Raw genomic sequence first — 24,371 nt, forward strand, 5'->3', positions numbered from 1 at the left:
TTCATGCGATACCTCTGTTTAAGGTCCGTATTCATAGGATACCTCTGTTTAAGGTCCGTATTCATGCGATACCTCTGTTTAAGGTCCGTATTCATGCGATACCTCTGTTTAAGGTCCGTATTCATACGATACCTCTGTTTAAGGTCCGTATTCATAGGATACCTCTGTTTAAGGTCCGTATTCATGCGATACCTCTGTTTAAGGTCCGTATTCATGCGATACCTCTGTTTAAGGTCCGTATTCATGCGATACCTCTGTTTAAGGTCCGTATTCATACGATACCTCTGTTTAAGGTCCGTATTCATACGATACCTCTGTTTAAGGTCCGTATTCATGCGATACCTCTGTTTAAGGTCCGTATTCATGCGATACCTCTGTTTAAGGTCCGTATTCATAGGATACCTCTGTTTAAGGTCCGTATTCATACGATACCTCTGTTTATGGTCCGTATTCATAGGATACCTCTGTTTAAGGTCCGTATTCATGCGATACCTCTGTTTAAGGTCCGTATTCATGCGATACCTCTGTTTAAGGTCCGTATTCATGCGATACCTCTGTTTAAGGTCCGTATTCATACGATACCTCTGTTTAAGGTCCGTATTCATGCGATACCTCTGTTTAAGGTCCGTATTCATGCGATACCTCTGTTTAAGGTCCGTATTCATGCGATACCTCTGATTAAGGTCCGTATTCATGCGATACCTCTGTTTAAGGTCCGTATTCATGCGATACCTCTGTTTAAGGTCCGTATTCATACGATACCTCTGTTTAAGGTCCGTATTCATGCGATACCTCTGTTTAAGGTCCGTATTCATGCGATACCTCTGTTTAAGGTCCGTATTCATGCGATACCTCTGTTTAAGGTCCGTATTCATGCGATACCTCTGTTTAAGGTCCGTATTCATGCGATACCTCTGTTTAAGGTCCGTATTCATGCGATACCTCTGTTTAAGGTCCGTATTCATGCGATACCTCTGTTTAAGGTCCGTATTCATGCGATACATCTGTTTAAGGTTCATATTCATACGATACCTCTGTTTAAGGTCCATATTCATACGCTTCCTCTGTTTAAGGTTCATATTCATACGATACCTCTGTTTAAGGTCCGTATTCATACGATACCTCTGTTTAAGGTCCATATTCATACGGTTCCTCTGTTTAATGTTCATATTCATACGATAGCTCTGTTTAAGGTCCATATTCATACGCTTCCTCTGTTTAAGGTTCAAATTCATACGATACCTCTGTTTAAGGTCCATATTTATACGCTTCCTCTGTTTAAGGTTCATATTCATACGATACCTCTGTTTAAGGTTCATATTCATACGATACCTCTGTTTAAGGTCCGTATTCATATGATAAATGTTTAGGGTCCAGATTCATTTTTTTTATGATCCGTTCTTGATTGGTTAGATGGGTTGCTCGGGTTAGGTCGTATCTTGTCAGGCAAAACAGTTACATTTCTTACGGAGTGATAAACTGAGAGAAGGAGCGGTGAGGTGGCGGTCCGGTGAAGCACTCTACCCGTGTCGGGTGATAGATGGTGTATAATACACCATTTATACCGGGGATATTGATGGCCAGGAATGTTGGTCTTACCTTGACATTTAATAGATCAATACAGAGTTCACAAGGGCAGTCCTGTGGAATGTTGTCCTGTGGAATGTTGTCCAGTGGAATGTTGTCCAGTGGAATGTTGTCCTGTGGAATGTTGTCCTGTGGAATGTTGTCCAGTGGAATGTTGTTCTGTGGAATGTTGTCCTGTGGAATGTTGTCCTGTGGAATGTTGTCCAGTGGAATGTTGTCCTGTGGAATGTTGTCCTGTGGAATGTTGTCCTGTGGAATGTTGTCCTGTGGAATGTTGTCCTGTGGAATGTTGTTCAGTGGAATGTTGTCCTGTGGAATGTTGTCCTGTGGAATGTTGTCCAGTGGAATGTTGTCCTGTGGAATGTTGTCCTGTGGAATGTTGTCCAGTGGAATGTTGTCCTGTGGAATGTTGTCCTGTGGAATGTTGTCCTGTGGAATGTTGTCCTGTGGAATGTTGTCCAGTGGAATGTTGTCCAGTGGAATGTTGTCCTGTGGAATCTTGTCCTGTGGAATGTTGTCCAGTGGAATGTTGTCCTGTGGAATGTTGTCCAGTGGAATGTTGTCCTGTGGAATGTTGTCCTGTGGAATGTTGTCCAGTGGAATGTTGTCCAGTGGAATGTTGTCCTGTGGAATGTTGTCCTGTGGAATGTTGTCCTGTGGAATGTTGTCCTGTGGAATGTTGTCCAGTGGAATGTTGTCATGTGGAATGTTGTCCTGTGGAATGTTGTCCTGTGGAATGTTGTCCTGTGGAATGTTGTCCTGTGGAATGTTGTCCTGTGGAATGTTGTCCTGTGGAATGTTGTCCTGTGGAATGTTGTCCTGTGGAATGTTGTCCTGTGGAATGTTGTCATGTGGAATGTTGTCCTGTGGAATGTTGTCCTGTGGAATGTTGTCCTAATTAATGCTGTCCAATTGAATAATGTCATGTGGAATGCTCTCCTTGTAACGTATAAGAGAAACGAATGGAAAGAAATGAATAATTGGTGAGGGTTTGGAGTGAGGGAAGTAGAGAGGGAGAAGGGAGTAGGGAGGAGTAAGGGAAGGAGTCTGGGAGTAGGGAGGAGTGAGGGAAGGTAAAAGGGAAAGTTTGAAAAGAGGCGGAGAGGAGAACACGGAGAGGAGTAGAAAGTAGAAGTAGAAGGTAGGAAGAAGACGTAGAAGGTAGAAGTAGAAATATAAAGTAGCTGCCACCATCTCTTCTAACTCAGTACATACAAGACAAGGAATGGAACTTGTCTGTATCATAAGCGTATTAAAGATGTTATTAACTGTTATCAACTGGTTCAGCATGTATTACTGGAACCATGTACTTGTACATGCAAGAATCTTTAATTTAATAAACTCAGAGTGCTCTACGTTCTAACTTGCAATATATCAGAAAATCCAAGATCTAGGGAACAAAATTAAAGAAAATTTAAACAATAAATCTATCAATTATATATTTAACATTATAAGTATCATAATTCAGGCAATTTAACTTAATGTTCACTATGTCAAGATTAATATACAATGTGAGTTATTACATAAGACATTAAAGACACTACAGCTGTCTGCTCCTGAAATCATACAACCTTCAGTTGGAAGCACCAAATTTGTCATCTTACAGTTCAACTCATGAAGAGTCTGAGCTTAAGTTGGATAGAGACAGAGTGGAGGGGGTTTACAGGCAGAGTCCCCTCGTTCGGCCGACAGCCTGGTCTCGGCTGCTGCTCAATCGTTCCGCCTCTGTCTGCTCTGTTCTCTGCTGATCCTCTATACTCAGGAATGTACAGTTCCCTGAGTATTTATGGGGACCCCTGGAGCTAGCTTCACCTACTAAGTAGATAGCCTCAGGCCATCTACCTACCACGCTTGGACAGCGGCTTGTTTGATGAAAAGACACCACCAACAGTCTGCAGTCATCAGCTAAGCAGAGGGTCAAGGTCAATTCACACGACCTGACCGCTGGTCAGTTTGTGGTCATTAACACTCTAGAGGTGTGCTTTTTAATTGCCAGAGTCAGACAACCTGGCGCCTCTCAAAATCCTGTCTGGCTGACTCATGTTGTATGTAAAATAATATATAACTCAACTGAACACCATTACGGTGTTAGAACCTATTGAATGCTGTCCGGTGTAATGCTACATACATACAACAAGAAAAATCCAACAAAATACAGTAATACGAAGATATATTGCATAGTTATTCATTAACTAGTGAACAGGTTCCAGTAAATCACCACCAGGCTTCGTATTAACAACTGATGAAAATATTGAAAGTGTAGAGGGCCTTTTGTTTTAGTCAAGGCCAGGATTTATCAAGCACTCAAGTGGCCACTGACAGAACCTGTACATCTTTCCTCGATCACCGAGATATAGTCTGTATATATTAACCAGTTTGCGAGCTCTGAAGCATAACGATGTTGTTATGATTAACACTGATTAAGGCAGTGTCTGGGATGCTCCCGGACGCAGGTTCGAATCCTCGTCACGGCCCTTGTGGATTTGTTCATAACGATGTTGTCTTTAACAATAATAACCTCCGTTCAAGAACGATCTCGTAGCACTTACGAGCTCGTAAAGTGTTTAATAACTACATAGTCACCATGTCTGAGGAAAGATGCACAGGTTTCGGAGGTGTGTGTACTATGGAGGCATTCATCACGTGTAGCCGGAGCTCTTCTTTTGTTTATATACTTAGGAGAGCTTTGAGTCATTATTCATTAACATAATAAAGTAAGAATTACCCAGTAATCCGGTGGTCCCGTGTGCAGTATATCAACCAGTAATCCGGTGGTCCCGTGTGCTGTATGTCACCCAGTAATCCGGTGGTCCCGTGTGCAGTATATTAACCAGTAATCCGGTGGTCCCGTGTGCAGTATATCAACCAGTAATCCGGTGGTCCCGTGTGCTGTATGTCACCCAGTAATCCGGTGGTCCCGTGTGGAGTATATCAACCAGTAATCCGGTGGTCCCGTGTGGAGTACATCACCCAGTAATCCGGTGGTCCCGTGTGCTGTATATCAACCAGTAATCCGGTGGTCCCGTGTGGAGTATATCACCCAGTAATCCGGTGGTCCCGTGTGGAGTATATCACCCAGTAATCCGGTGGTCCCGTGTGGAGTATATCAACCAGTAATCCGGTGGTCCCGTGTGCTGTATATCAACCAGTAATCCGGTGGTCCCGTGTGGAGTATATCAACCAGTAATCCGGTGGTCCCGTGTGGAGTACATCACCCAGTAATCCGGTGGTCCCGTGTGCTGTATATCAACCAGTAATCCGGTGGTCCCGTGTGGAGTACATCACCCAGTAATCCGGTGGTCCCGTGTGGAGTATATCACCCAGTAATCCGGTGGTCCCGTGTGCAGTATATCACCCAGTAATCCGGTGGTCCCGTGTGCTGTATATCAACCAGTAATCCGGTGGTCCCGTGTGGAGTATATCAACCAGTAATCCGGTGGTCCCGTGTGGAGTACATCACCCAGTAATCCGGTGGTCCCGTGTGCTGTATATCAACCAGTAATCCGGTGGTCCCGTGTGGAGTACATCACCCAGTAATCCGGTGGTCCCGTGTGGAGTATATCACCCAGTAATCCGGTGGTCCCGTGTGGAGTATATCAACCAGTAATCCGGTGGTCCCGTGTGGAGTACATCACCCAGTAATCCGGTGGTCCCGTGTGCTGTATATCAACCAGTAATCCGGTGGTCCCGTGTGGAGTATATCACCCAGTAATCCGGTGGTCCCGTGTGGAGTATATCACCCAGTAATCCGGTGGTCCCGTGTGGAGTATATCAACCAGTAATCCGGTGGTCCCGTGTGCAGTATATCAACCAGTAATCCGGTGGTCCCGTGTGGAGTATATCACCCAGTAATCCGGTGGTCCCGTGTGCTGTATATCAACCAGTAATCCGGTGGTCCCGTGTGCAGTATATCAACCAGTAATCCGGTGGTCCCGTGTGGAGTATATCACCCAGTAATCCGGTGGTCCCGTGTGCTGTATATCACCCAGTAATCCGGTGGTCCCGTGTGGAGTATATCACCCAGTAATCCGGTGGTCCCGTGTGCAGTATATCAACCAGTAATCCGGTGGTCCCGTGTGCTGTATATCAACCAGTAATCCGGTGGTCCCGTGTGGAGTATATCACCCAGTAATCCGGTGGTCCCGTGTGCTGACTATCACCCAGTAATCCGGTGGTCCCGTGTGCTGAATATTACCCAGTAATCCGGTGGTCCCGTGTGTGGTATATCACAAAGTAATCCGGTGGTCCCGTGTGCAGTATATCACCCAGTAATCCGGTGGTCCCGTGTGCAGTATATCACCCAGTAATCCGGTAGTCCCGTGTGCAGTATATCACCCAGTAATCCGGTGGTCCCGTGTGCAGTATATCACCCAGTAATCCGGTGGTCCCGTGTGCTGTATGTCACCCAGTAATCCGGTGGTCCCGTGTGCAGTATATCACCCAGTAATCCGGTGGTCCCGTGTCCTGTATGTCACCCAGTAATCCGGTGGTCCCGTGTGCAGTATATCACCCAGTAATCCGGTAGTCTCGTGTGCAGTATATCACCCAGTAATCCGGTGGTCCCGTGTGCAGTGTATCACCCAGTAATCCGGTGGTCCCGTGTTCTGTATGTCACCCAGTAATCCGGTGGTCCCGTGTGGAGTATATCACCCAGTAATCCGGTGGTCCCGTGTGCTGAATATCACCCAGTAATCCGGTGGTCCCGTGTGTAGTATGTCACCCAGTAATCCGGTGGTCCCGTGTGCAGTATGTCACCCAGTAATCCGGTGGTCCCGTGTGCAGTATATCACCCAGTAATCCGGTGGTCCCGTGTGCAGTATGTCACCCAGTAATCCGGTGGTCCCGTGTGCAGTATATCACCCAGTAATCCGGTAGTCTCGTGTGCAGTATATCACCCAGTAATCCGGTGGTCCCGTGTGCAGTGTATCACCCAGTAATCCGGTGGTCCCGTGTGCAGTATATCACCCAGTAATCCGGTGGTCCCGTGTGCAGTATATCACCCAGTAATCCGGTGGTCCCGTGTACAATATATCACCCAGTAATCCGGTGGTCCCGTGTGCAGTATATCACCCAGTAATCCGGTGGTCCCGTGTGCAATATGTCACCCAGTAATCCGGTGGTCCCGTGTGCAGTATATCACCCAGTAATCCGGTGGTCCCGTGTGCTGTATGTCACCCAGTAATCCGGTGGCCCTGTGTGGAGTATATCACCCAGTAATCCGGTGGTCCCGTGTGCAATATGTCACCCAGTAATCCGGTGGTCCCGTGTGCAATATGTCACCCAGTAATCCGGTGGTCCCGTGTGCAGTATATCACCCAGTAATCCGGTGGTCCCGTGTGCAGTATATCACCCAGTAATCCGGTGGTCCCGTGTGCAGTATATCACCCAGTAATCCGGTGGTCCCGTGTACAATATGTCACCCGGTAATTTGTGGCGTAGATCAATAGCTGTGGTTCCTAACGCGTGTTTAGGCTGGTCATTTCCTCACTGTAAAACCATCACATTTATATCCATCGTTTCGGGTTTTATTTTGTAATGGATTTAAAATGTTATTCGTATTCTTTTTGTTATATATCTTCACCTGGTAATACATCGTTCATTATACATCTTCACCTGGTAATACATCGTTCATTATACATCTTCACCTGGTAATACATCATTCATTATACATTTTCACCTGGTAATGGTGAAGGTCATCACAGGTTACCACTGTGGCTTGGGCTCTCTAGAGAATGTAACATAAGTGTTCATCTGGTTTTTCATTAGAGTGACATGTTTTAATTTGTCATAATTCCTGGGATTAATTTTTTCTTTTTTCTCTATGCATTCTTAAGTAAATTTAGATTCTTTCTGATCCCCAGAGACTAAACTGAACTACTTAATATAAATAGGGTCTAACAAGGGCAAGATAAAGCGGAACTATGATAGTAGATAACTTTCTTGCTATACAAAGCAACAAAGGCGATATATAACTAACGTTGCTAACGTGGGGGCCTCGTAGCCTGGTGGATAGCGCGCAGGACTCGTAATTCTGTGGCGCGGGTTCGATTCCCGCACGAGGCAGAAACAAATGGGCAAAGTTTCTTTCACCCTGAATGCCCCTGTTACCTAGCAGTAAATAGGTACCTGGGAGTTAGTCAGCTATCACGGGCTGCTTCCTGGGGGTGGAGGCCTGGTCGAGGACCGGGCCGCGGGGACACTAAAAGCCCCGAAATCATCTCAAGATAATCTCAAGATAACGTTAACGATATATAAACGTTGCGTTGCGATATATAATCGTTGCTGATGCTAACGTTGCGATTTATAAATTCCAGTATTCTATTTCTTGCTCCGCACATTTACGCACTGGTTAATCTCCGTGTGATCCCGGTTCCTGACTCACAGATCTTTCTCGCTTTCTGGCTTCCCAATTTCAGCGTTGTTCGGCTGAATTCTGGGAGCTCTATTATTTTTACCTAAGCTCAGAGCCTTGAATTTTTCAGCATTAAACTGTGTTTGTCAATTTGTCGTTCAGTGTGATTGTCTGCCTAGACCACCTTGAAGCAGTTCAGTGTGATGGTCTGCCTAGACCACCTTGAAGCAGTTCAGTGTGATGGTCTGCCTAGACCACCTTGAAGCAGTTCAGTGTGATGGTCTGCCTAGACCACCTTGAAACAGTTCAGTGTGATGGTCTGCCTAGACCACCTTGAAGCAGTTCAGTGTGATTGTCTGCCTAGACCACCTTGAAGCAGTTCTATGTGATTGTCTGCCTAGACCACCTTGAAGCAGTTCAGTGTGATGGTCTGCCTAGACCACCTTGAAGCAGTTCAGTGTGATTGTCTGCCTAGACCCCCTTGAAGCAGTTCTATGTGATTGTCTGCCTAGACCACCTTGAAGCAGTTCAGTGTGATGGTCTGCCTAGACCACCTTGAAGCAGTTCAGTGTGATGGTCTGCCTAGACCACCTTGAAGCAGTTCAGTGTGATTGTCTGCCTAGACCACCTTGAAGCAGTTCTATGTGATTGTCTGCCTAGACCACCTTGAAGCAGTTCAGTGTGATGGTCTGCCTAGACCACCTTGAAGCAGTTCAGTGTGATGGTCTGCCTAGACCACCTTGAAGCAGTTCAGTGTGATCGTCTGCCTAGACCACCTTGAAGCAGTTCAGTGTGATGGTCTGCCTAGACCACCTTGAAGCAGTTCAGTGTGATGGTCTGCCTAGACCACCTTGAAGCAGTTCAGTGTGATGGTCTGCCTAGACCACCTTGAAGCAGTTCAGTGTGATGGTCTGCCTAGACCACCTTGAAGCAGTTCAGTGTGATGGTCTGCCTAGACCACCTTGAAGCAGTTCAGTGTGATGGTCTGCCTAGACCACCTTGAAGCAGTTCAGTGTGATGGTCTGCCTAGACCACCTTGAAGCAGTTCAGTGTGATGGTCTGCCTAGACCACCTTGAAGCAGTTCAGTGTGATGGTCTACCCAGACCACCTTGAAGCAGTTCAGTGTGATGGTCTACCCAGACCACCTTGAAGCAGTTCAGTGTGATGGTCTACCCAGACCACCTTGAAGCAGTTCAGTGTGATGGTCTACCCAGACTACCTTGAAGCAGTTCAGTGTGATGGTCTACCCAGACCACCTTGAAGCAGTTCAGTGTGATGGTCTACCCAGACCACCTTGAAGCAGTTCAGTGTGATGGTCTACCCAGACCACCTTGAAGCAGTTCAGTGTGATGGTCTACCCAGACTACCTTGAAGCAGTTCAGTGTGATGGTCTACCCAGACCACCTTGAAGCAGTTCAGTGTGATGGTCTACCCAGACCACCTTGAAGCAGTTCAGTGTGATGGTCTACCCAGACCACCTTGAAGCAGTTCAGTGTGATGGTCTACCCAGACCACCTTGAAGCAGTTCAGTGTGATGGTCTACCCAGACCACCTTGAAGCAGTTCAGTGTGATGGTCTACCCAGACCACCTTGAAGCAGTTCAGTGTGATGTTATATATACAAGTGTTTATTTTATTTAAACTTTGTTACAAAAAAGGAGTTACAGACGAGATACAAACTTGTTTTTCATTGGTTGTCGAGTTGCTCCAGCTCCTCAGATGGCGGGCAGGAACCCTAAATGTAGTGTACATTTTCCCTCTGTGTCGCCATAACGAGATGCTGGAAAAGGAAGCTGGAAGCTTTAGGCTCCCATGTGGTTTCAATTAGCCTAGAACCCAGTTCCTTCAAAAACTGGTGTCACTCATACCCCAGGCGCCGAGTGTCTCAGAAGCAATGGGGACAAAATGGTGATCCAGTTCCCTGTACTTACGGGATTTGGCTGATTCCCTGTGGGTGGCAGCGCCACCTGGTTGTGCCACACGAAAGTCAATGTAGGTGTTAGCCAGGGTTGATACGCACGTGTAGTCCCATACCAACTGCTTGCCATTCTCCCAGGGGCTCACTGTGATACCATCTGGGGGACCAGTAAGAGCATCAGAGTTGTGGGGCATTATGTAATGGGGCTCTCTCTCAGCTGGGCATCCAGCTGTGGTGAGGCTCCTCTTGATGATGTCGTTAACTTCACTGTGCCTCGAGTGCCATCCCCCTGTGCTTTGGCAGAGTAGGCCATGGTGGCCGTACCTGTCAGCCAACACCTCGCCGCAAATACACCTATATCTGCTGTGGATTGGGGCATTCGAAGGGCATATGGTGTGACACATGTGCCAGTTGCCAAAATTGGGGCTGCACTTTATGAGCAATATATATATATATATATATATATATATATATATATATATATATATATATATATATATATATATATATATATATATATATATATATATATGTATATATATATATATATATATATATATATATATATATATATATATATATATTATATATAACTATATATATATATAGATATATATAATATATATATATATATATATATATATATATATATATATATATATATCTATATATATATAGATATATATAATATATTATTAAATATGACCGAAAAAGTAAGATTAATAATTCTAACACGAATTTTCTCAATCTTTCGTACATTACGCTTCACTGTTGGAGGTAAATCAAAAATCACTTCTCCAAAATTCATTTTTATTTCTAGTCTGACGCGACACGGGCGCGTTTCGTAAAACTTATTACATTTTCAAAAACTTCACAAATACACAACTGATTAGAACTTGCGTTTCTCTGATTTTATATCTACATTTGAGTGAGGTGGGAAGGGTGATGTGGCATTAACACAAGACAGAACAATAGGGGATATTAATAGGGTATTAAAGGTATCAACACAAGACAGAACAGAAACAATGGGTATTGAATAGAAGTGTTTGTAGAAAGCCTATTGGTCCATATTTCTTGATGCTTCTATATTGGAGCGGAGTCTTGAGGTGGGTAGAATATAGTTGTGCAATAATTGGCTGTTGATTGCTGGTGTTGACTTCTTGATGTGTAGTGCCTCGCAAACGTCAAGCCGCCTGCTATCGCTGTATCTATCGATGATTTCTGTGTTGTTTACTAGGATTTCTCTGGCGATGGTTTGGTTATGGGAAGAGATTATATGTTCCTTAATGGAGCCCTGTTGCTTATGCATCGTTAAACGCCTAGAAAGAGATGTTGTTGTCTTGCCTATATACTGTTTTTTTTTGGAGCTTACAGTCCCCAAGTGGGCATTTGAAGGCATAGACGACGTTAGTCTCTTTTAAAGCGTTCTGTTTTGTGTCTGGAGAGTTTCTCATGAGTAGGCTGGCCGTTTTTCTGGTTTTATAGTAAATCGTCAGTTGTATCCTCTGATTTTTGTCTGTAGTATAATATAATAATATTATAGTCTGTAATATATATATATATATATATATATATATATATATATATATATATATATATATATATATATATATATATATTATAATATATATATATATTATATATATATATATTATATATATCTTATGTTTCTCTTAACTGTCGAGGGTAATTGAAATATGAATTCTCCAAAATTCTTTTTTATTCTTGGTCTGATGCCTGAACGCATTTCGTAATTCTTATTACATTTTCAAAGACTTGGTTTACACATAAAAATTCATCATACTTATACTCGCCATGGGTGAGGTGATATGGCACAAAAGTTTTGGGTGAGGTGACAAACACAAGACAGAACACGAAACAATGGGTATGAAAACATAAGAATGGAAGTAACTGCAGAGGGCCTGTTGGCCCATACCTCCTCTTGCTGCTTCTATATTGGTTCGGGGTCTTGAAGTGGGTAGAATATAGTTGTGCATTAATTGGCTGTTGATTGTTGGTGTTGACTTTTTTTATGTGTAGTGCCTCGCAGATGTCTAGTTTCCTGCTATCGCTGTATCTATCGATGTTTTCCGTGTTGTTTGTTAAGATTTCTCTGGTGATGGTCTGGTTGTGAGAAGAGATTATGTGTTCCTTGGTGGAGCCCTGTTCTTTATGCATTGTTAATCGCCTGGAAAGAGACGTTGTTGTCTTGCCTATATACTGAGTTCTTTGGGCTTACAGTCCCCAAGAGGGCATTTGAAGGCATATACGACGTTGGTTTCCTTCAAGGCGTTCTGCTTGGTGTCTGGAGAGTTTTTCATGAGTAGGTTGGCCGTTTTTTTTGGTTTTATAGTAAATTGTCATTTGTATTCTCTGATTTTTGTCTGTAGGGATAACGTTCCTATCAACAATATCTTTCAGGACCCTTTCCTCCGTTTTATGAGCCGTCGAAAAGACGTTCCTGTAAAATAGTCTAATAGGGGATACATGTGTTGTGTTAGTTGAGTCTTCAGAGGTTGCATGGCATTTCACCTTTCTTTTTATGATGTCTTCAACAAAACCTTTTATGATGTCTTCAACAAAACCATTAGAGAAGCCGTTGTTGACTAGGACCTGCCTTACCCTACAGAGTTCTTCGTCGACTTGCTTCCATCCTGAGCTGTGGTTGAGAACCTGGTCGACGTTAGCGTTGACAACACTCCTCTTGTACCTGTCTGGGCAGTCACTATTGGCATTGAGGCACATTCCTATGTTTGTTTCCTTAGTGTAGACTGCAGTGTGGAAGCCTCCGCTCCTTTCCGTGACTGTTACATCTAGAAAGGGCAGCTTCCCATCATTCTCCATCTCGTAAGTGAAACTCAACAGAGAATTTCGCTCAAATGCCTCCTTCAGCTGCTGCAGATGTCTGGCATAAGGTACCTGTGTAAAAATGTCGTCAACATACCTGAAGTATATGGCGGGTTTCAAGTCCATGTCAACCACGACCTTCTGCTCGGTGGTATCTATGTAGAAGTTCGCAAACAGGACACCTAGGGGAGAACCCATGGCGACCCCATCTACTTGCTTATACATGTGCCCATCTGTGTTCTAGAAGGGTGCCTCTTTAGTACAAGCTTGTAGTAGTTTCCTTAGTATGTTTTCTGGTATGTCAAGAGGAGTACAGGCTAGATCACGATACACTCTGTCCACTATCATCCCGATTGTTTCATCCACAGGTACGTTGGTAAACAGTGACTTTACATCCAACGAGGCTCTTATCCCTGTGGCCCGTGTTCCCCCCCGCAGTAAGTCAACAAATTCCTTTGGAGACTTCAGGCTGAAAGCACAAGATATATAAGGAATCAGCAAGCCATTGAGTTGCTTAGCCAGTCTGTACGTGGGTGTGGGTATCTGTCTGATGATTGGCCAAAGTGGGTTTTGTGACGGAGTTCCCCCCCTTATAATTCTCCCACGCCTGCAGTAAGAGTCATGTCTACTTTTCCCGAGCATTCTCTACGTTGCAGGCTACAATTCGATATATGGGAGAGAGTGAAGTGTTCTCGGAGAGCCGAGAAATTTGTGAAATAGTAATATTTTGGCCTGTGGTATAGGCCCTTTAGGGAGCCAAGATGGCGCTTGCTTCCCTGATCTCCCGCCAAAACCGTGTGACGTCAGTGGCACCGGATTGGTCACCGACAGCAGTGTGGCATCGGGAGCCAATGAAAACCTCCCGTGGCGAAAGTGACGTCACGAAGGAAGGGGGTCCAGTCCGCGCGCCGAGCTGGCGCCAGCAGTCAGACACGACACGTCATAGAGGTCGGACGTGCGACGGATGGTCCTGTCAGTTGGACAGTTATTCCCACTACCGTGGATTTACGCGTCACCGGAAGTCCGCCAGTACTCTGAGAAGTCTTCCCTAGTTCATGTGTTGGACCAGAAGAGGGAATTGACGGTTATTTGAGCAACAAGTGCTCCAGTCAGGTACTGTGCCAGTAGCAGTGAAGCCGTGCAGTGACGTATGTGGCGTCTGTGGCGATTCACCAGTGCGTGACAGCGTAGTGGCTGACAGAGCCACTGGGTAGCTGAGGAAGAGAGGACTATTTGGGGAAACCGGACGACTGTAGCCGAGACGTAGGCGACAGCCGTTGCTGGGAGAAGACGACGGCCAGGAGACCGACTCCAACCTTCAAGAAGTTAAGAAGGAGGACGGACCTGCAGTGAGGAGGCACGGAGACGACGCGCTAAACGGTGGGACGACGAGAGGCTCTGGTAGGACACGACGACGTGTAGTGTGGGGGCGTTCCCGACACGAGGACCAGGAGCTACATCTCGACTCTCATCGGAGGATAGGGTGAAGTAGGTGGTTCTAGTTCCCTCCCCATTCCCCTTTAGTTAGCTATGTTATTCGGCTATATTTTCTAGCCTGAGGATTTTATATGTCGTGAGCAAGTCTCACTCATGTCACGATAAAGCACCAGTGTGCTAGACAGTACTATCAAGAGTACTTGTAATATTCATGTTGATTATTGGTGTGTACAGGCACCAGGAACCAGTGATAAATTTACTGTGTTGTGTATATCTTTCTATAGATTTTTGATATGAACATATAGTGGTGAATTATATATAATATTATGCCAGTATTTGGAGGTTAGGCTATGTGCCCAGAAACTATTTATTTTCCATGTATTGATGATTGATTTATATACCATATATATGTCTATGTTCATTCAGTGAATAATAATTTGTGAGTACAGTGAATTATTGCGTTATCGCCCACGAGAGAAAGTACTGAAAACTCCAGTGTTAATAGTTCATAATATATTGTTGAGTGAAGAACAATGTTAAGCCATTACAGTGAATCATTATAGCATTGATTGTAGAAAAGACTGTTTGAGCCTGAGTACAGTGTAACTGAGTAATACGGTTTATTTGTGCCAATATCGAGTGTGCGAGTTTCTAGTAATATTGGAGAATTTAATGAAACAGCGCGCGTGAATCTAGAAAACAAGCAAATTTCGCGCGGAGAGGCCATTGCGATCAGCTGTTCTTGACACTTGATGAGGAGGGGAGAGTGTTGCCCTCTAGCGGTCGCATAATATCCGTGGGAATTACCGGCCGAGTCAGGATCAGTTGATTTATCGATTATTGTGTGGCCTTGTGACATCTTTCATACATTTTAAGTAAAATACAAAACTCTCTTTGTGTTTTTATCATCCCCTCCATTGATCTTGTGGCTATATTATACTGGTAAATATAGAGTGATAACAATAAGTACCTGCCTGATTCCTGATCTTTGAGTGTGACCTTGCCAAGGCTACCACTGAATACACCAGTCCACTGATGGTGTTACTGGCCACCTTAAACACCAGTTGGCGATCTTGTGGATAACCGTAGAGCCCTATTGTTGGGGAGGGCACACGACAGTCGATGTGAACGAGTCGTGTTCTCACTCTTTCTTAATAAGAGGCCGTTAAGATTGACTGGGAGACTCTCCTGGCGTGCAGTGGCGCCGTGAGGATCGAGGGAAGACCCGCAGGGCTACGGTGAGTTACCTTGAGCATAACTATTGCTCACCCCAGAGTAAGGGTAGAGAATAATAGAGAGGTGAAACCCCAACAGTTTCCAGGCTTGTGGGTCTTGAGATTTCCATACGCATATCCAGGTTTATATTCCCCAATAACCTTTGGCAGGTGGAGTCCGGATTTCTTGGCGTTCACAGTTTCGATCAGTTTGTTTACCTTTGTTTTCAATTCGGCTGTAGTGTCCTTCGTTACCCTTTGGAATTTAGTTTGGTCAGAGAGTATGAGGTTCATTTTCGCCAGATATTCGTCTTTTTTAAGAATGACATATATTGGCGACTTGTCACCTCTCCTGACGACTATCTCCTTGTTCTCACGAAGGCTCTTAGCTGCCGCTTTGAGCTCGGGGGACAGTATGGTGCTTCTGTAGTTGCCTCGAATCTTTCCTCCTTCTACAATAAGTTCTGCTTGTAAGGTGTCTTTGGTGGTGACCTTCTGAAAGAAGGTCACCACCAAAGTAACATATTTAGTACATATGTATTGTAACATATTTAGTACAGCGTGTGTTGCTCTTACGTGCAACAGATGGGTATTTAAAAAAAAAAAAACATGTATTTACCTGTCACAAGTGTGGCACCTATATAGTAGGAATATCTAAAAACATGCTCGTATTTGAATGAAACGTTCTGCCAAACCCTCAAAGCGATCGGTGAAGAACTTTCGAAATTTCAGCGTGTGTTGCTCTTACGTGCAACAGATGGCGCTGTTTTTCAAGAGAAGCATGTTTTTCCTGTCATATGTGATGCATGTATATAGTAGGTATATAAAATCACGCGCCTATTCGACTTCAATGCTGTGTCAAAATTTCAAAGCAATCGGTAAAGAAGTTTTGGGGATTTCCCACTCATGAAAACATTAAAAAAAAAAAATCCTGTCACAGACGTGACATCTATATAGTAGTGATCATGTCTTCCCTTCCTCTTCTGTCTTCCAGTATCGCAAGGTGCATTTCATGCAGCCTTTCCTTGTAACTCATGCCTCTTAGTTCTGGGACTAGCCTAGTGGCATACCTCTGAACTTTTTCCATCTTCGTCTTGTGCTTGACAGGTAGTGGGGGGGGGGCGTGGGTAGTGACCTACACACCATGGGGGGCGTGGGTAGTGACCTACAGACCATGGGGGGCGTGGGTAGTGACCTACAGACCATGGGGGGCGTGGGTAGTGACCTACAGACCATGGGGGGCGTGGGTAGTGACCTACAGACCATGGGGGGCGTGGGTAGTGACCTACAGACCATGGGGGGCGTGGGTAGTGACCTACAGACCGTGGGGGGCGTGGGTAGTGACCTACAGACCATGGGGGGCGTGGGTAGTGACCTACAGACCATGGGGGGCGTGGGTAGTGACCTACAGACCATGGGAGGCGTGGGTAGTAACCTACAGACCATGGGGGGCGTGGGTAGTGACCTACAGACCGTGGGGGGGCGTGGGTAGTGACCTACAGACCATGGGGGGCGTGGGTAGTGACCTACAGACCATGGGGGGGGCGTGGGTAGTGACCTACAGACCATGGGGGCGTGGGTAGTGACCTACAGACCATGGGGGGCGTAGGTAGTGACCTACAGACCATGGGGGGCGTGGGTAGTGACCTACAGACCATGGGGGGCGTGGGTAGTGACCTACAGACCATGGGGGGCGTGGATAGTGACCTACAGACCGTGGGGGACGTGGGTAGTGACCTACAGACCATGGGGGGCGTGGGTAGTGACCTACAGACCATGGGGGGCGTGGGTAGTGACCTACAGACCATGGGGGGCGTGGGTAGTGACCTACAGACCGTGGGGGGCGTGGGTAGTGACCTACAGACCATGGGGGGCGTGGGTAGTGACCTACAGACCATGGGGGGCGTGGGTAGTGACCTACAGACCATGGGGGGCGTGGGTATGACCTACAGACCATGGGGGGCGTAGGTAGTGACCTACAGACCGTGGGGGGCGTGGGTAGTGACCTACAGACCATGGGGGGCGTGGGTAGTGACCTACAGACCATGGGGGGCGTGGGTAGTGACCTACAGACCATGGGGGGCGTGGGTAGTGACCTACAGACCATGGGGGGCGTGGGTAGTGACCTACAGACCATTGGGGGGCGTGGGTAGTGACCTACAGACCATGGGGGGCGTGGGTAGTGACCTACAGACCATGGGGGGCGTGGGTAGTGACCTACAGACCGTGGGGGGCGTGGGTAGTGACCTACAGACCATGGGGGGCGTGGGTAGTGACCTACAGACCATGGGGGGCGTGGGTAGTGACCTACAGACCATGGGGGGCGTGGGTATGACCTACAGACCATGGGGGGCGTAGGTAGTGACCTACAGACCGTGGGGGGCGTGGGTAGTGACCTACAGACCATGGGGGGCGTGGGTATGACCTACAGACCATGGGGGGCGTAGGTAGTGACCTACAGACCGTGGGGGGCGTGGGTAGTGACCTACAGACCATGGGGGGCGTGGGTAGTGACCTACAGACCATGGGGGGCGTGGGTAGTGACCTACAGACCGTGGGGGGCGTGGGTAGTGACCTACAGACCATGGGGGGCGTGGGTAGTGACCTACAGACCATGGGGGGCGTGGGTAGTGACCTACAGACCATGGGGGGCGTGGGTATGACCTACAGACCATGGGGGGCGTAGGTAGTGACCTACAGACCGTGGGGGGCGTGGGTAGTGACCTACAGACCATGGGGGGCGTGGGTAGTGACCTACAGACCATGGGGGGCATGGGTATGACCTACAGACCATGGGGGGCGTGGGTAGTGACCTACAGACCATGGGGGGCGTGGGTAGTGACCTACAGACCATGGGGGGCGTGGGTATGACCTACAGACCATGGGGGGCGTGGGTAGTGACCTACAGACCGTGGGGGGCGTGGGTAGTGACCTACAGACCGTGGGAGGCGTGGGTAGTGACCTACAGACTGTGGGGGGCGTGGGTAGTGACCTACAGGCCGTGGAAGGCGTAGGTAGTGACCTACAGGCCGTGGGAGCTTGGGTAGTGACCACAGGTCCTGGGGGGGGGCGTGGGTAGTGACCTACAGGACCTACAGGTCGCGGGGGGGGGGGGCGTGGGTAGTGACCTGACCAGGCTGTAGGGGGCCTGGATAGTAATCTACAGGCTATGGGAGCAAGGGTAGGAACCTACAGGCCGTGGGGGGGGGGCGAAAGTATTGACCAACGGGCCGTGGGGGTGTGGGTAGTGACCTACAGGCCGTGGAAGGCGTAGGTAGTGACCTACAGGCCGTGGGGGCTTGGGTATTGACCTACAGGCCGTAGGGGGACGTGGGTAGTGACCTACAGGACCTACAGGTCGCGGGGGGGGCGTGGGTAGTGACCTGACCAGGCTGTAGGGGGCCTGGATAGTGACCTACAGGCCGTAGAGGGGCGTAGGTAATTAAGCGAGAAGGGGTGAAACCATCGAGATGGAAGGATAATCAATACGTACATTATAGGGTGTTTGATGAGCAGCTCAGAACCAGAATGTTTGCCTGGCGAAGGGGCCAGCAAGGGGTCTGGTTGCGCCTGGCGCTCCTCTATTGTGCAGCGGAACGTGGCTCCAAACACCCACACCCACGCCCGCACACTGTGGGCCAGGCATATATCACCTGACTAAATAATGAACTGGAGAATTGCCTGGTGTGGGCGGTGGACAGGTGCTCAAGCGGGTACTGTGTGTATGACATCTGCTCTGCCCTGGAAGGTCGCCCAAGGTCACTGATCAACACCACCACCACACACTGATCAACACCACCACCACCACACACTGATCAACACCACCACCACCACACTGATCAGCACCACCACCACACACTGATCAACACCACCACCCCCACACACTGATCAACACCACCACCACCACACACTGATCAACACCACCACCACACACTGATCAACACCACCACCACCACCACACACTGATCAACACCACCACCACCACACACTGATCAACACCACCACCACCACACACTGATCAACACCACCACCACACACTGATCAACACCACCACCACCACACACTGATCAACACCACCACCACACACTGATCACACCACCACCCACGATCCACCACCACACTGATCAACACCCACACCTCCACACACTGATCAACACCACCTCCACACACTGATCAACACCACCACCACACACTGATCAACACCACCACCACCACACACTGATCAACACCACCACCACCACACACTGATCAACACCACACCACACACTGATCAACCACCACCACCACCACACACTGATCAACACCACCACCAACACACTGATCAACACACCACACCCACATGATCAACCACCACCTCCACACACTGATCAACACACCCACACACTGATCAACACCACCACCACACACACTGATCAACACCACCACCACCACACACTGATCAACACCACCACACCACACACTGATCAACACCACCACCACCACACACTGATCAACACCACCACCACACACTGATCAACACCACCACCACACACTGATCAACACCACCACCACCACACTGATCAACACCACCACCACCACACACTGATCAACACCACCACCACACACTGATCACCACCACCACCACCACACACTGATCAACACCACCACCACCACACACTGATCACACCACCACCACCACACACTGATCAGCACAACCACCACCACACATGATCAACACCACCACCCACCACACACTGATCAAGCACCACCACCACACATGATCAACACCACCACCACACACTGATCAACACCCCACCACCACACACTGATCAACACCACCACCACACACTGATCAACACACCACCACCCACACACTGATCAACACCACCACCACACACTGATCACACCACCACCACCACACACTGATCAACACCACCACCACCACACACTGATCAACACCACCACCACACACTGATCAACACCACACCACCACACACTGATCAACACCACCACCACCACACACTGATCAACACCAACTACCACACACTGATCAACACCACCACCACCACACACTGATCAACACCACCACCACACTGATCACACACCACCCCACACACTGTCACACACCACCACACTGATCAACACCACCACCACACACTGCATCAAACACCACACCACACACTGATCACCTCCACCACCCACACTGATCAACACCACCACCACACACTGATCAACACCGCCACCACCACACACTGATCAACACCACCACACACACTGATCAACACCACCACCACACACTGATCAACACCACCACCACACACTGATCAACACCACCACCACCACACACTGATCAACACCACCACACCACACACTGATCAACACCACCACCACCACACACTGATCAACACCACCACCACACACTGATCAACACCACCACCACCACACACTGATCAACACCACCACCACCACACACTGATCAACACCACCACCACACACTGATCAACACCACCACCACCACACACTGATCAACACCACCACCACACACTGATCAACACCACCACCACCACACACTGATCAACCACCACCACCACACACTGATCAACACCACCACCACACACTGATCACACCACCACACACTGATCAACACACACCACCACACACTGATCAACACCACCACCACCACACACTGATCAACACCACCACCACACACTGATCAACACCACCACCACACACTGATCAACACCACCACCACCACACACTGATCAACACCACCACCACCACACTGATCAACACCACCACCACACACTGATCAACCACCACCACACACCACCACACACTGATCAACACCACCACCACCACACTGATCAACACCACCACCACACACTGATCAACACCACCACCACACTGATCAACACCACCACCACCACACTGATCAACACCACCACCACACACTGATCAACACCACCACCACCACACACTGATCAACACCACCACCACACACCACTGATCAACACCACCACCACACACTGATCAACACCACCACCACACACTGATCAACACCACCACCACACACTGATCAACACCACCACCACACACTGATCAACACCACACCACCACACACTGATCAACACCACCACCACACACTGAATCAACACCACCCCACCACACACTGATCAACACACCACCACCACACACTGATAAACACCACCACCACACACTGATCACACACCACACACCACCAACCTGATCAACACCACCACCACCACACTGATCAACACCACCACCACACACTGATCAACACCACCACCACCACACACTGATCACACCACCACCACCACACACTGATCAACACCACCACCACCACACACTGATCAACACCACCACCACCACACACTGATCAACACCACCACCACCACACACTGATCAACACCACCACCACCACACATGATCAACACCACCACACCACACACTGATCAACACACCACCACCAACACACTGATCAACACCACCACCACACACTGATCAACACCACCACCACCACACACTGATCAACACCACCACACACACACTGATCAACACCACCACCACCACACACTGATCAACACCACCACCACCACACACTGATCAACACCACCACCACACACACTGATCAACACCACCACCACACACTGATCAACACCACCACCACCACACACTGATCAACACCACCACCACACACTGATCAACACCACCACCACACACTGATCAAACCACCACCACACACACCTGATCAACACCACCACCACACACCTGATCAACACCACCACCACACACTGATCAACACCACCACCACACACTGATCACACCACCACCACCACACACTGATCAACACCACCACCACCACACACTGATCACACCACCACCACCACACACTGATCAACACCACCACCACCACACACTGATCAACACCACCAACCACACACTGATCAACACCACCACCACCACACACTGATCAACACCACCACCACACACTGATCAACACCACCACCACACACACTGATCAACACCACCACCACCACACACTGATCAACACCACCACCACCACACACTGATCAACCACCACCACCACACACTGATCAACACCACCACCACACACTGATCAACACCACCACCACAACTGATCAACACCACCACCACACACTGATCAACACCACCACCACCACACACTGATCAACACCACCACCACACACTGATCAACACCACCACCACCACACACTGATCAACACCACCACCACACACTGATCAACACCACCACCACACACTGATCAACACACCACCACCACACTGATCAACACCACCACAAGACTGATCACACCACCACCACACACTGATCAACACCCACCACCACACACTGATCAACACCACCACCACACACTGATCAACACCACCACACACACTGATCAACACACCACCACCACACACTGATCAACACCACCACCACACACTGATCAACACCACCACCACCACACACTGATCAACACCACCACCACACACTGATCAACACCACCACCACCACCACACACTGATCAACACCACCACCACAACACTGATCAACACCACCACCCACACACTGATCAACACCACCACCACACACTGATTCAACACCAGCCACCACCACACACTGATCAACACCACCACCACAGCACTGATCAACACCACCACCACCACACACTGATCAACACCACCACCACACACTGATCAACACCACCACCACACACTGATCAACACCACACCACACACTGATCAACACACCACCACCACACACTGATCAACACCACCACCACCACACACTGATCAACACCACCAACCCACACACTGATCACACCACCACCACCACACACTGATCAACACCACCACCACACTGATCAACACACCACCACCACACACTGATCAACACCACCACCCACACACTGATCAACACCAACCCACCACACACTGATACACCACCACCACCACACACTGATCAACACCACCACCACCACACACTGATCAACACCACCACCACACACTGATCAACACCACCACCACCACACACTGATCAACACCACCACCACACACTGATCAACACCACCACCACCACACACTGATCAACACCACCACCACACACTGATCAACACCACCACCACACACTGATCAACACCACCACCACACACTGATCAACACCACCACCACCACACACTGATCAACACACCACCACCACACACTGATCAACACCACCACCACCACACACTGATCAACACCACCACCACCACACACTGATCAACACCACCACCACCACACACTGATCAACACCACCACCACCACACACTGATCAACACCACCACCACCACACACTGATCAACACCACCACCACCACACACTGATCAACACCACCACCACCACACACTGATCAACACCACCACCACACACTGATCAACACCACCACCACCACACACTGATCAACCACCACACACTCACAGATCACACCACCACCACACACTGATCAACACCACCACCACCACACACTGATCAACACCACCACCACACACTGATCAACACCACCACCACACACTGATCAACACCACCACACAGACTGATCAACACCACCACCACACACTGATCAACACCACCACCACCACACACTGATCAACACCACCACACACTGATCACACACCACCACCACACACTGATCAACACCACCACCACCACACTGATCAACACCACCACCCACACACTGAATCAACACCACCACCACACCCACTGATCAACCACCACCACCACCACACACTGCTCAATACCCACCACAACCACCACACTGATCAATACCACCCCACACACTGGATCAATCCTCCCCACCCACCACTGATCAACACCACCAGCCACACACTGAGTCAACACCACCACCCACACACTGATCAAACACCACCACCACACACTGATCAAACACCACCACACACACACTTGATCATCACCACCACCCATCACACTGATAAACACCACACCACCAACACCACTGCAT

At 48.3% G+C, this 24,371-nt stretch overlaps 2 protein-coding genes across 2 annotated transcripts in view; both read left to right on the forward strand.

The window, feature by feature from the left end:
• Positions 1-16,499: 16,499 nt before the first annotated feature.
• On the forward strand, positions 16,500-16,847 carry LOC123765304 (chloride intracellular channel protein 6-like). Its single transcript, XM_045753855.1, has one exon. It carries the CDS (start codon positions 16,500-16,502, stop codon positions 16,845-16,847), a length of 348 nt encoding a protein of 115 aa, XP_045609811.1.
• A 1,389-nt stretch (positions 16,848-18,236) lies between these two features.
• The window catches only part of LOC138370810 (cuticle protein 79-like), a 43,917-nt gene continuing 37,782 nt past the window's right edge, over positions 18,237-24,371 (forward strand). Inside the window, exon 1 of the mRNA XM_069335414.1 lies at positions 18,237-18,365. Within this exon, the coding sequence (XP_069191515.1) occupies positions 18,237-18,365 (129 nt within the window). The remainder of the gene's footprint in view (positions 18,366-24,371) is intronic.

Source organism: Procambarus clarkii, chromosome 33 (genome assembly GCF_040958095.1).
Source record: "Procambarus clarkii isolate CNS0578487 chromosome 33, FALCON_Pclarkii_2.0, whole genome shotgun sequence".
In the NCBI taxonomy this organism is placed as follows: domain Eukaryota; kingdom Metazoa; phylum Arthropoda; class Malacostraca; order Decapoda; family Cambaridae; genus Procambarus; species Procambarus clarkii.

What these genes read in the sequence shown, in the direction of transcription:
- LOC123765304 (XM_045753855.1), top strand. Translation starts at nt 16,500, where the DNA reads ATGGGGGGCGTGGGTAGTGACCTACAGACCATGGGGGGCGTGGGTAGT.